The sequence below is a fragment of the Sapajus apella genome, unplaced genomic scaffold (assembly GCF_009761245.1).
Source record: "Sapajus apella isolate SASKATOON/1434 unplaced genomic scaffold, GSC_monkey_1.0 scaffold106, whole genome shotgun sequence".
Taxonomy (NCBI): domain Eukaryota; kingdom Metazoa; phylum Chordata; class Mammalia; order Primates; family Cebidae; genus Sapajus; species Sapajus apella.
The window spans coordinates 4,396,901-4,409,049 of NW_022437046.1; the positions used below are offsets into that span (position 1 = coordinate 4,396,901).

A 12,149-nucleotide genomic window follows, 5' to 3' on the forward strand; every position below is an offset into this window, starting at 1 on the left:
ATTATGTTTCACCTTGAAAATCGGGGAGAGTGGGGAGAAGGGGCGATGGCTTTGCTCGGGGCAAAGTCCCTGCGGGGAAAGGGGCGCCTGAAGGAATGTGCGATCAGGAGTGGGCTGGCTCGTGCAGAGAGCCTGGGGAGTGGTAGGAGACTCGTACTCCGAAGGACACGCTGGTCCCGGTGGGGACTCCCGGGGCCCTGCAGCCCGGGCCGCCGAGGGGGGCAGTAGGACCCAGGGGCCGGGAGGCGCCGGCAGAGGGAGGGGCCGGGGGCCGGGAAGGTTTGGGGGAGGTCTTTGGCTTTTTTTGACGGAGCTGGGGCGCCCTCCGGAAGCGTTTCCAACTTTCCAGAAGTTTCTCGGGACGGGCCGGAGGGGGTGGGGACTGCCATATATAGATACCGGGAGCGGGGGAGTGGGCGAAGAGTAGAATCGTGTCGCTGCTCGAGAGCGAGAGTCCCGTCCCGGCGCCCGCCCAGCCCGACCCAGGTGAGGGGCGGGGGACGCCCGCGTGCGGCCTGCGGGAGCGCCGAGCAATCCGGGGGTGCGCAAGGGAGTGAGAGGGGCGAGGGCACCCTGCCAAGGGTTGGGGGCCAAGCCAGAGCCTGCAAACTGGAGTTCCCGGCACTTTGGGGGCCGCTGGAGGGTTTGGAATCGGGAGCCCAGGGCTGGCTGGTGATGGAATCAGCTGAGGGCTAGGGCAGAGGTCCGAGCCAGGGTGGGAGCCCGTGCACTCGGAGGATTGGGGAAAAGCGCAGGGACCCTTAGAAGTTAGTGGTGGCAGAGACCTTTAGTAGGTGTAAAGGGGGCTGGGGGCTGAGAGCACAGCCTCTGCGGAAGCAAACGCAGGAGGAAGGAGATGGAGTCTGGCGCCTCTTCCATCAGGGACAGGGAGGACAGGCCGGCCTTGCAGTTCCAGGTCCCTTCCCTTCTGGGGTTGAGACCCAGGGGCAGCAGTGATTAGTGGCCCAGGCTCCTCACAGGCTTGCTGAGGGCATCTCAGCCTCCTGAAGGTAGTAGGGTGGTGGGAAAAGAGGTGAAATCGTCTTGACTCTCGGGGTCCGTGTCCTCTGATAGAAGTGGGCGACAGTGGCTCAATTTCTGATGAGCAGCTTGCAGCCTAGATGATGGCAGCCAAAAGGAAAGACTTGGCCAGCGAGGCTCCCTCCCCTCGGAAAAAGGGAGTGGGGGTCATTAGGGTCTGCTCAGCTCCGGGGATTAAGGGGCTGACTAGGAGGATTTGAGTCTCTCCTGCCCACTGCCACCGGGTTCTTGGAGTAACTGAAGGGTTTAAACTGCAGGATCTCACTTCCAGAGGCTGTGGCTCCCTGCCCCCCAGCTTAGAGACATTCCTGAGGTGGCTGGAGAGGAGGAAGGAGAATGAATGCACTTCCAGACTGGCGGAGAGTCCCAGCCCCTCCTCTTCCTGGTTCCCGGCTGGTCCCTCTGGGCTGCTGGGCCGGGATGGAGGCCTGGGGGAAAATGAGGGGGCTTTGGTTCAATGAAATTCTAGTCGGGGCCACACCCTCCTGCCTTCAGATGGTTTATGTACCCATCCCCCTTCCTGTCCCCTCCTTTGTCTCCTCTGTCACCGGGATTCCCAGCAGAGATTTTTTTTTTGTACTGGCTGTGTAACAGGACACCGATGCAGCCCTCAGGAGGGCCTCCGTGTGCTTCTGAGAGGAGGGAGCCCTGTGCTAGGAAGGCAGACCCCTGTTTATCCCGAGGGACCTGGGGTGGCCCCCTGCCCTGGCCTCAGTTTCTCCCATTGAACAGTGAGGTGATCGATCTCCAAGGTCCCTCGGGAACTGGTTGTTCCCTCTGCATCAGGGGCCTCCTCACCTCCTCTCCTCTGCCGGCTCCCATCCTCCTCACTCTTCTGTTTTTTTTCAGAATGAAAAAGGCAGGCATTGACCTCCCTCTGAGGCAGTTTCCAGGTACTTTAGACCCCTCAAGTTTTTGAGACCCTCTGATGGCCCCCGTCATCTCCTCCCCTGCCCTTCCAGACCCTGCTCAGTCCGGCTAGCTGCGGGCGCCACCCTGGCTAGGCAATCTTGTATTTTCTTTGTGGGACTCAGCTAACCTTGGCCCGAGGGCTGGCATTTCTCTGTGGCAAGATGGGCTGGGCTGTGGGAGGCTGGGCTGCTTGCAGTAACTTGCCTTCCTCCGTTCCTGCTGCTGGGTTTAACGGGGCCACCCTTCTCCCCAGCGGGCATCTCCCTTCAGGGATCCATGTGCAGATGGGAAAGGAACTAAGGCCAAAGAAGGCTCCTGGAGTTCCCTGGCTAATGCGTGGCACCCCTGGGACCTGAACCAGGCCTGCTTCCCAGGCTGGAAGCCCCCCTCTGCCGGCCGGTGGAGATAGTTCAGCCTCCTGCCTGCCACGTCACCACCAGAAGCTGGCGCTAAGCTGCTGCGGGCCTAGCCTAGCGGGCTGCCTGAAGAATCCCAAACCAGTTATTTGGAGCTTGCTTGGAAGCCCCTCCCAGTCCTTTGAGGTTCTGGCTGGTGGGGGGGGGGCTGTCAAGATGGTACCTGCCACGTGGCATGGCTGAGGGTGGGCTCTTCGGCTGCCTCCTCGGGGAAGGGAGGCTGGCGGCCTGTGCCGTGGTCTGAGCCCCAGCATCGCTGGTCTGGATCAGAGGTGGCTTTTGAGTACGGTGGCCATATGCCTATTGTCCTGGCAGAATAATTAGTAGTCCCCATTTTACTCTCATAAGTGTCGTTGTTTGTGCAATAAATTATATGATCGTACTGCCTTTGAGGCTCCAGTTCTGGCCGGGAAGGAGGCAGGGCTGGGAGAAAGGTGTCCTGGGGTGTATTCTAGGCCCCAAGATCCTCCCTTCATTTTAGCGCGAGACTCAGATTTCCCACTTCCTTCCAGGCATTTGTAGATCTCCGGGCCTTCCCTCCTCTCCCCACCTTGGGCCCTTTGCTTCTCTTGTACTGCACCTTCAAAGCTCTGAGGAGGGTGGCAGTCCCGGGAGATGGGGGAACCTGTTCAGGTTTTTGGGATGGCAACAGTAGAATCTTCACAGAAATCCAGTGCAGGCAGAGTCCTGAGGGTCTTCCACCAGGATCTCAAAAGCTCGGTCTTCTTCAAGGATGACCACGAGTCGGAATCCATCAGAGCAGTGGGATCGCAGCCTCCACCAGGGGTCCTTCTAGCCTTCCCTTTGCCCTGTCGTCTCTCCTGTGCATTGACGTAGAGGGGGATAATGGCTTGAAGCGAGAGAGGGAGTGTGGAAGTATCCCAGGAAGAGACTGTCCCAATTGGAGGCCCCAGAGAGGGGACTGGGGCTTGTCCTAGGGCCACTGCTACTGCTGGAGCTTGGGGAGAAGGCCTGAGGGCAACCCTGACTCAGTGGAGCAGGGGGCCTGTGTGGCTGTGGCTGTCAGATGGGAGAGCCGACTGGAGTCTGACGTGGCTTCAGCTGCCTTGGAGGCTGAGTGCACATCTGGCCAGCTTCTGGTGATGGGGGAGGGGGTCATTGCTCTATTGAGCTGTATGTGACTCACCCCCTTCCCTAGTATCCTGTCCTTGTGCTATGTCAGGAAGCCTCCTCTCCACCCCCACTGGGTCTTCAAAGGAGTCAGTTTCCCAGGAGCTTCTGTCCTGGGGATTTCCCATCTGCACTTGGGACACTGTGGGCAGATGGGCATGCCAAGCTCCTGCCCAGATAGAGGCCTTGGGCATGGAGACCTGGACCCTTCAGCTTGGAAAAGGGAGACTGAGGCCCAGTGGACACAGGACACACGCCTTCTCAAGGTTACCCTTGGGGCAGCAGAGCAGAGCGTCTGAGCTCTCCATTTAATGAGTGAACCAACCGGTGACTCATTAACATCCCAGAACAGAATGAAAGGCATGGGGGCGGGACAGCCCTCCAGCTCTGTCCCTCATTCCTTGCCCAGGCATCTGGGCTTCCTGCAGACTCTCAGCCCTAGCTGCTGCCTTTTCTCACTGGAAAAGGGCCCCTAGGGTCATATGAGATCAGGGCTGACCTGATGAGGATCCCAGGTCTGGCCAAGTGACCCTGTTTTAGCTTCATTCAGGAAGAGCTGAGGCTACTGTGTGCCAGGCACGGGGGATATAGTGGCAATCAGGTTGGCTAGATTTTCTGTCCTTCTGGAGGCCACAGCCTACTTAGGGGCAGAAATAGATATGTAATAAACACACAAAGTGGAAATGTTGGCTGGCTGGTGCAGGAAATCGATAAGGTGGTCTGGTGGTCACTGGCTGGGAGCCCTCCTTTGGGTGGGGACATCACAGAGGTCTCTGAGAGGCTGGCAGCCCTGAGAGGCTGGCAGCCCGGAGTGAGGTATGGGATTACTGGACTGTGGGCTCTCTTGCCCCCATCTCCAGCATACTTGTGGCAGCCAGAGGGCTGGGGTTGGTTGTTGGGGAGGAAGGCCATGGGCTTCAAGGCCACCCTGTCTGTGCAGCCCTCACAGGTCCACCTTGGTGCACGCACACCACCTCCCAGCCATGCGCTCCCTCCTGCTTCTCAGCGCTTTTTGCCTCCTGGCGGTGGCCCTGGCAGCCGAGGTGAAGAAACCTGCAGCCGCAGCAGCTCCTGGCACCACGGAGAGGCTGAGCCCCAAGGCGGCCACACTGGCTGAGCGCAGCGCCGGCCTGGCCTTCAGCCTGTACCAGGCCATGGCCAAGGACCAGGCGGTAGAGAACATCTTGGTGTCGCCCGTGGTGGTGGCATCGTCGCTGGGGCTCGTGTCGCTGGGTGGCAAGGCAACCACGGCGTCGCAGGCCAAGGCAGTGCTGAGCGCTGAGCAGCTGCGCGATGAGGAGGTGCACGCCGGCCTGGGCGAGCTGCTGCGCTCACTCAGCAACTCCACGGCGCGCAACGTGACCTGGAAGCTGGGCAGCCGCCTGTACGGACCCAGCTCAGTGAGCTTCGCTGATGACTTCGTGCGCAGCAGCAAGCAGCACTACAACTGCGAGCACTCCAAGATCAACTTCCGCGACAAGCGCAGCGCGCTGCAGTCCATCAACGAGTGGGCCGCGCAGACCACCGACGGCAAGCTGCCTGAGGTCACCAAGGACGTGGAGCGCACGGACGGCGCCCTGCTCGTCAACGCCATGTTCTTCAAGCGTGAGTCGGGGCCGCGCTCAGGGGTCCTCCTCCCCCTCTTCCTCCCAGGTCCCCCATACAAGACTTAGGACAGCATTCTGTGCACTCCATCCTTCACTGCCTCTCATTTATGCTGTAACGACCCAGGGAGTAGGACTGTCATTCAGCTTTTGGTACAGACTGGAAACTAGATTCAGAGACAGGTAGCAGAGTCTAAAGGAATGATTCAGGGAACTGAGACCCCAGAGGGACTCCATGGAATGTATTTCGACCAAATTTCTTCCAAGTGCTAGTCCTTGTATATCTTGGAATGAATAAAATTTTGTAACCCATTTAGCCTCAGTAGTGAGCTAGAGAAAGAACTTGAATTCTTTTTTATTTTTTATTTTTTGTTTTTATTTATTTATTTTTTTTTGAGACGGAGTTTCGCTGTTGTTGCCCAGACTGGAGTGCAATGGCGCGACCTCGGCTCACCGCAACCTCGGCTCACCGCAACCTCCGCCTCCTGGGTTCAAGCAATTCTCCTGCCTCAACCTCCCGAGTAGCTGGGACTACAGGCACGCACCATCATGCCCAGCTAATTTTTGTATTTTTAGTAGAGACGAGGTTTCACCTTGTTAACCAGGATGGTCTCGATCTCTTGACCTCGTGATCCACCTGCCTCGGCCTTCCAAAGAGCTGGGATTATAGGCATGAGCCACCGCGCCCGGCCTTGAATTCTTTTTTAAAAAATTATTTGTATTTTGAGATGGAGCCACTCTGTCACCCAGGATGGAGTGCAGTGGCACAATCATGGCCCACTGCAGCCTTGGACTCCCGAGTTCAAGCAATTCTCCTGCCTCAGCCTCCTGAGTAGCTGGGATTATAGGTGCCTACCACCATGCCCAGCTAATTTTTGTATTTTTAGTGGAGACAGAGTTTTGCCACATTGCCCAGGCTGGTCTCAAACTCCTGGCCTCAAGTGATCTGCCGGCCTCGGCCTCCCAAAGCCCTGGAATTACAGCCGTGAGCCACCGTGCCCAGCCAAGACCCAGAATCCTTAAAGCAACCTTGGGGACAGGCAGTGTCCTCCTTTCACAGTGAGGAAACTGAGGCCCAGAGAGGAGGAAGCAGAGCCAGGCCTCAGGCCCAGATGCCTCTGTCTTCAGTTGAAGACTAGATATGGGGTTAATCCATATTTTTGAGTACCTACATAGACAGACAGTACTATTTTCACAGTTTGCTGTGAGGATGAAGTAACTCTGGTTTTACAAATGAGACCAAACTAGGAGAGGTGAGGTCTCCCAGAGTCAGTGGCTGAGCTTGGACTGGAACACGGGTCTGACTGTGAGCAAGGCAGCATTCAGGCCACTCTCAGGCATTTTTTTTTTTTTTTTTGAGACGGAGTTTCGCTCTTGTTACCCAGGCGCAATGGTAACAATGTGCAATGGCGCGATCTCGGCTCACCGCAACCTCCGCCTCCTGGGTTCAGGCAATTCTCCTGCCTCAGCCTCCTGAGTAGCTGGGATTACAGGCACGCACCACCATGCCCAGCTAATTCTCAGGCATTTTTTGTTGTTATTTTCTGGTCATGGAGACAGAACTTGCAGAAAAAAAATGAAGAGTGGGCTGAGCTTAGTGGCTTACACTTGTAATCCTAGCACTTTGGGAGGCCAAGGAGGGTGAATCACATGAGTGCAGGAATTCAAGGCCTGCCTGGGTAAGATGGCGAAACCCCATCTCTACAAAAAATTAGCCAGGTGTGGTGGCACATGCTGGTAGTCCCAGCTACTCTGGAGGCTGAGGTAGGAGGATCGTTGGAGCCTGGTAATTCAAGGCTGCGGTGCGTCATGATTGCACCACTGCACTCCAGCTGGGGGACGGAGTGGGACCTTGTCTCAAAAAGAAAAAAAAATGACGGGTAGTTACGGGGCACTTCCTGCCCAGGGCACAACTGTCCCTCAGGTACCAGGCAGGGAAGAAAGCCCAGCTCAGGGCACATTTCCAAAATATCTGACAATTGCCAGAGCTGGGGGTGGCCATAGAGGTGACTGAGCTAGGGTGGAATTAATTCTCTGCCACGTGGGAGCAGCCAGGCAGTGACTGTAGGGAGCCACGTCCTCAGATGGCATGTCCTGGGGCCAAGATCCTTCCCAAAGCTAGGAACGTGGACTCCGTGGGCTAGGTACTCAGGGGGAGGGGGGCTACAGCTGGGCCCAAAAGAATGGAGCAAAGACCTGTGGCAGGGATAAATCAAGGGTCTGCATCTGGGGTGGCTGTGGGCTGTGATTGTGTCTGGGGGTGGCCACGTGTCTCTGACCCTGTGTTCTGCCCCAACTACAGCACACTGGGATGAGAAATTCCATCACAAGATGGTGGACAACCGTGGCTTCATGGTGACTCGTTCCTATACTGTGGGTGTCATGATGATGCACCGAACAGGTAGGTGCTGGGAGGAGCAGGGTGTCAAGGTGGGTGGGGGTCCAAGGGTACTTGGGGTCTGACTCACCCCTGCACACAGGGTGCTCAGTGTCCTCTCCGCTCCTTTCCCAGGCCTCTACAACTACTATGATGACGAGAAGGAAAAGCTGCAGATCGTGGAGATGCCCCTGGCCCACAAGCTCTCCAGCCTCATCATCCTCATGCCCCACCATGTGGAGCCCCTCGAGCGCCTTGAAAAGCTGCTAACCAAAGAACAGCTGAAGATCTGGATGGGGAAGATGCAGAAGAAGGCTGTTGCCATCTCCCTGCCCAAGGGTGTAGTGGAGGTGACCCATGACCTGCAGGTAAGGTGTGGCCCAGCCCTGGGGCCTGCAGGGCTTGGAGCCAGGGGGAGATCCCACTCACCAATTCAGCAGGTCTGTCCCGAGCCTCCCTGGATGTCCAGGCAGTGCTGGGCTCTGTGACGGGATAAGCTGGGGCAGGAGGTGTGGGCCCTGCCCTTGGGAAAATGACGATAATACCAGCAGCTAAATATAACGGAACACTTCCTGTAGGCTAGGCGTTCTTCTAAGCACTTTACATGTATTAAATTCTATTAATCCTCAAAACAACTTTATTAGATGGGACTATAAATTTGATCTTAGAGATGAGGAAACTGAGGCTCAGAAAGGTTAAGTAGCCTGTGCAAAGTCACACAGCTAGTAATTCAGACATCTTGCACCAGAGCTAACCCTCGGTCACTGCACTGCCTCTGAGGTCTGAAGTGCCCCCGGTTACAGGTTGTCCAAGCCGGAGGATTATCTACCATGCAATAATAAGACTGGTAGCTGTGGGTCTTCTAAGGTGGTCAGAAACTTAACACACATGCTCGAGATTCTCCCTCGCAACTACCCTGGGTGGTGGGCAGAGGCTCACAGAGAAACAGTAAGTAACTCCCTAAGGTTCCCCAGGCCCATAAGTGGCGGAGTTGCAATTAGACCTCAAGGTAAAAACATAATAGTGGCCTTTTTTGTCAATCAAGAGAGAGAGATTTTTTACTTATTCAAAACAGGAAACTTTTGTGTCATTCTTTCCTTAGATGCCACAAATGGTTCTCACGGGCAGAATCGATTCAGACTTACTGCCTGGAGAGCTTGGAGAGAGAAAGCTGGAGACGAAATGGGGCTTAGGCACCGAACCAGGGACAAATGGAGCTTGTCCTGGTCTGTGCTGTAGAAACTGGGAGTTCCTGGAGAGGAGTCACTCTCCCTCCTGGGCCTGGCCCTTATCCTTTCCCAGCCACTTCTCCAGTGGCTGTTGTCCCATCCCCTTCTCCCCTTGTTCCTCTGGTGTCTTCCTGGAACCCACAGTGGAGACAGCACCCCCCAGTCCATGGGGTAGATTGAGTTGGGAAATTCGAGGCGGATGACCTGTGCAAGGTCATCAGGGTGGGAAGAGCTGGGCCTACCTTGAATGCCTGTCTCAGGACCCCCTGGGTTTAGGACCTCAGGCCGTGCCAGGGAGGTGGAGGTTATCCTGCAGAATCCTGGGCCCTGGACGCTGCCATTCACTCAGCCCGCAGCCCTTTACTGTCATCTCTCCTGCACTGAGAGCCAGGGAGAGCCCTGGACATGGGCCCTGCCCTCAGGGAGCTCCAAGCCAAGTGCCAAGTGGGAGAGACAGGCAGCACCAGACTGGTAACAGGAAGGCCCAGTGAGGTACCACTCATCTTGTGGGCTTGGGAAGGCTTCCTGAAAGAAGCGGTTTCTTTTTTTTTTTTTGAGATGGAGTCTCACTCTGTAACCCAGGCTGGGGTACAGTGGCATGATCTTGGCTCACAGCAACCTCCGCCTCCTGGGTTCAAGCGATTCTCTTGCCTCAGCCTCCCGAGTAGCTGGGACTACAAGTGCCCGCCACTATGCCCAACTAATTTTTTGTATTTTTAGTAGAGACAGGGTTTCACCATGTTGGCCAGGCTGGTCTCGAACTCCTGACCTTGTGATTCACCCACCTTGGCCTCCCAAAGTGCTGGGATTATAGGCGTAAGCCACCACGCCTAGCCAAGAAGTGGTTTCTAAAGAGCCCTAATGGGAGACAGGATGGCCATCGAGGATATAATTTGCTCACTGAGGCCATCTGGAGAGTGGGGTGGGCGTGCCGAGGAATGTGGCTGGAGGCTGCCAGGTAGGCAGAGGTCATATGTGAAAGGGCTTATGATTGGCTTCCAAGAGCTGTGCAGAGCCGTGGAAAGGTGTGTGTGTTTTAACTTTACTATGGAATATTGGAAACATAAACTAAAAGTAGATTAGTATAATAACCCTCAAGTGTCTATCACCCAGCTTCAGGTATTATCAGCTCATGGCCAATAGTGATCCATCTCTACCCACCAATTCCCCTCTGCATCCGATTATTTTGAAGCAAATTCCAGGCGTCCTGTCACTCTGGAAAGGTTTTAAGCCCCAGAGTGATGTGGACATAGCTCCTTGATCAGTATTTCTCAAACTTGAGTATGCTAAGAAAGCACCTGGGGAGTTTGTGAGAAGGAATCCATGCCCACTCCCAGAGATTCTGACTCAGGGGGTCTGGGCTGGGGTCAGGACATGGGCATTCCAGATAAGCGCCTGGGTGGTGCCATGCTGCCTGTCCCTGCACTGTAGCTGGGCAGTGCGGGGGATACACTCTCTGTGCTGTAGACACTGGGAGTTCCTGGAGAGGGGTCACTGTCTCCCTCCCAGCCTGGTCCTGATCCTTCCCCAGCCCCTTCTCCAGTGGCTGTTGTCCCATCCCTGTCATCCAGGATTCAACTATTTTTCTGAGTCTCAGCTTCCTCATCTGTGAAGTGGGAATTAGAAGCCCTTGTAGGGTTGCAGTGAAAACTGAGAAAGCATGGTTTGAAGTGCCAAGCACCATGCGTGGCACACAGAAGGTGGCCAAGGAGGGGTTCTCTCCTCTCTGAGAAGCGGTCAGGGTGGTATGGGGTGGAGGATGTGAGGGTGGAGGAGCCTGGCATGCCATGGCCTCACCTGGTACACCCCCCTGTTCCCACAGAAACACCTGGCTGGGCTGGGCCTGACTGAGGCCATTGACAAGAACAAGGCAGACTTGTCACGCATGTCAGGCAAGAAGGACCTGTACCTGGCCAGCGTGTTCCATGCCACCGCCTTTGAGTTGGACACAGATGGCAATCCCTTTGACCAAGACATCTACGGGCGTGAGGAGCTGCGCAACCCCAAGCTGTTCTACGCCGACCACCCCTTCATCTTCCTGGTGCGGGACACCCAGAGCGGCTCCCTGCTGTTCATTGGGCGCCTGGTCCGGCCTAAGGGTGACAAGATGCGAGACGAGTTGTAGGGCCTCAGGGTGCACACAGGATGGCAGGAAGCAGCCGAAGGCTCCTGAGACACATGGGTGCTATTGGGGTTGGGGGGAGGTGAGGTACCAGCCTTGGATACTCCATGGGGTGGGGGTGGAAAAACAGACCAGGGTTCCCGTGTGCCCGAGCGGACCTTCCCAGCTAGAATTCACTCTGCTTGGACATGCGCCCCAGATACTATGATGCTGAGCCCAGAAACTCCACATCCTGTGGGACCTGGGCCATAGTCATCTTGCCTGCCCCCAGAGTCCCAGATCAAGCCTGCCTCAATCAGCGTTCATATTTATAGCCAAGTACCTTCTCACCTGTGAGACCAAATTGAGCTAGGTGGGTCAGCCAGCCCTCTTCTCCTGACACTAAAACACCTCGGCCGCCTCCCCAGCTCTATCCCAACCTCTCCCAACTACAAAACTAGGTGCTGCAGCCCCTGGGACCAGACACCCCCAGAATGACCTGGCCCCAGCGAGGCGGATCGAGAAAGAGCTCACAGGAGGGGCTTCTGGGCAGACTCTGGTCAAGAAGCATCGTGTCTGGGGTCGTGGGGATGAACTTTTTGTTTTTGTTTCTTCCTTTTTCAGTTCTTCAAAGATGGGGAGGGAAGGGGGAACATGAGCCTTTGTTGCTATCGAACCAAGAACTTATTTGTACAATTTTTTTTTCAATAAAACTTTTCCAATGAAATTTTGTTGGAGTGTGGAAGAAGATTGGATCAGGAGATTCTCACACCATTCTTCCCAGGGCACAAGGTCTCCTGTTAAGGCAGGCTGGATACTGACGGTTCATATCAGGCCCTGGAATGCTGGCAGATCACTGTGCAGACAGTGCCCAGTGGCAGGTGCACTCCATGCTGATCTGGGAAATGGTTCTGGCTCTGGCAGCCCTGGAGAAGTGGCTACAGGCCCTGAATGAGAGCACTGGAGCTGGAGCCAGTCTTCAGCCCGAAGGGATTTTTTATTTCTTTATTTCTTTATCCGTTTTTTTGTTTTTGTTTTTGTTTTTTTTGTGTGTGTGAGATGAAGTTTTGCTCTTATTGCCCAGGCTGAAGTGCAATGGTGCTATCTTGGCTCACCACAACCCCTGCCTCCCGGGTTCAAGCGATTCTCCTGCCTTAGCCTCCCAAGTAGCTGGGACTATAGTCATGTGCCACCACTCCTGGCTAATTTTGTATTTTTAGTAGAGATGGGGTTTCTCCATGTTGGTCAGGCTGGTCTTGAACTCCCGACCTCAGGTGATCTGCCCACCTCAGCCTCCCAGAGTGCTGGGATTACAAGCGTGAGCCACCGTGCCCGGCT

General features: G+C 55.7%; 1 protein-coding gene across 2 annotated transcripts; it reads left to right on the forward strand.

Moving 5' to 3' along the window:
* The first annotated feature begins 228 nt into the window (after positions 1-228).
* SERPINH1 (serpin family H member 1) lies at positions 229-11,538 on the forward strand. 2 transcript variants are annotated; one of them, XM_032259100.1, is made up of 6 exons: positions 229-486; positions 1,891-1,934; positions 4,441-5,105; positions 7,407-7,505; positions 7,617-7,849; positions 10,533-11,538. In XM_032259100.1, the coding sequence occupies exons 3-6, from the start codon at positions 4,484-4,486 to the stop codon at positions 10,833-10,835; spliced, it is 1,257 nt and encodes a 418-aa protein (XP_032114991.1). In that variant the 5' UTR covers positions 229-486; positions 1,891-1,934; positions 4,441-4,483; the 3' UTR covers positions 10,836-11,538. The 2 variants fall into 2 exon arrangements, with proteins under 2 accessions (XP_032114991.1, XP_032114990.1); XM_032259099.1 differs by lacking the exon at positions 1,891-1,934 and having other exon boundaries at positions 305-486.
* The last annotated feature ends 611 nt before the right edge of the window (positions 11,539-12,149 follow it).

Bases quoted from the DNA above. Each gene is read 5' to 3' on its own strand.
- SERPINH1 (XM_032259100.1), top strand. From the start codon at position 4,484: ATGCGCTCCCTCCTGCTTCTCAGCGCTTTTTGCCTCCTGGCGGTGGCC. The intron at 7,506-7,616 runs GTAGGTGCTGGG...CTCCTTTCCCAG, and splicing joins CATGATGATGCACCGAACAG to GCCTCTACAACTACTATGAT. The intron at 7,850-10,532 runs GTAAGGTGTGGC...CTGTTCCCACAG, and splicing joins AGGTGACCCATGACCTGCAG to AAACACCTGGCTGGGCTGGG.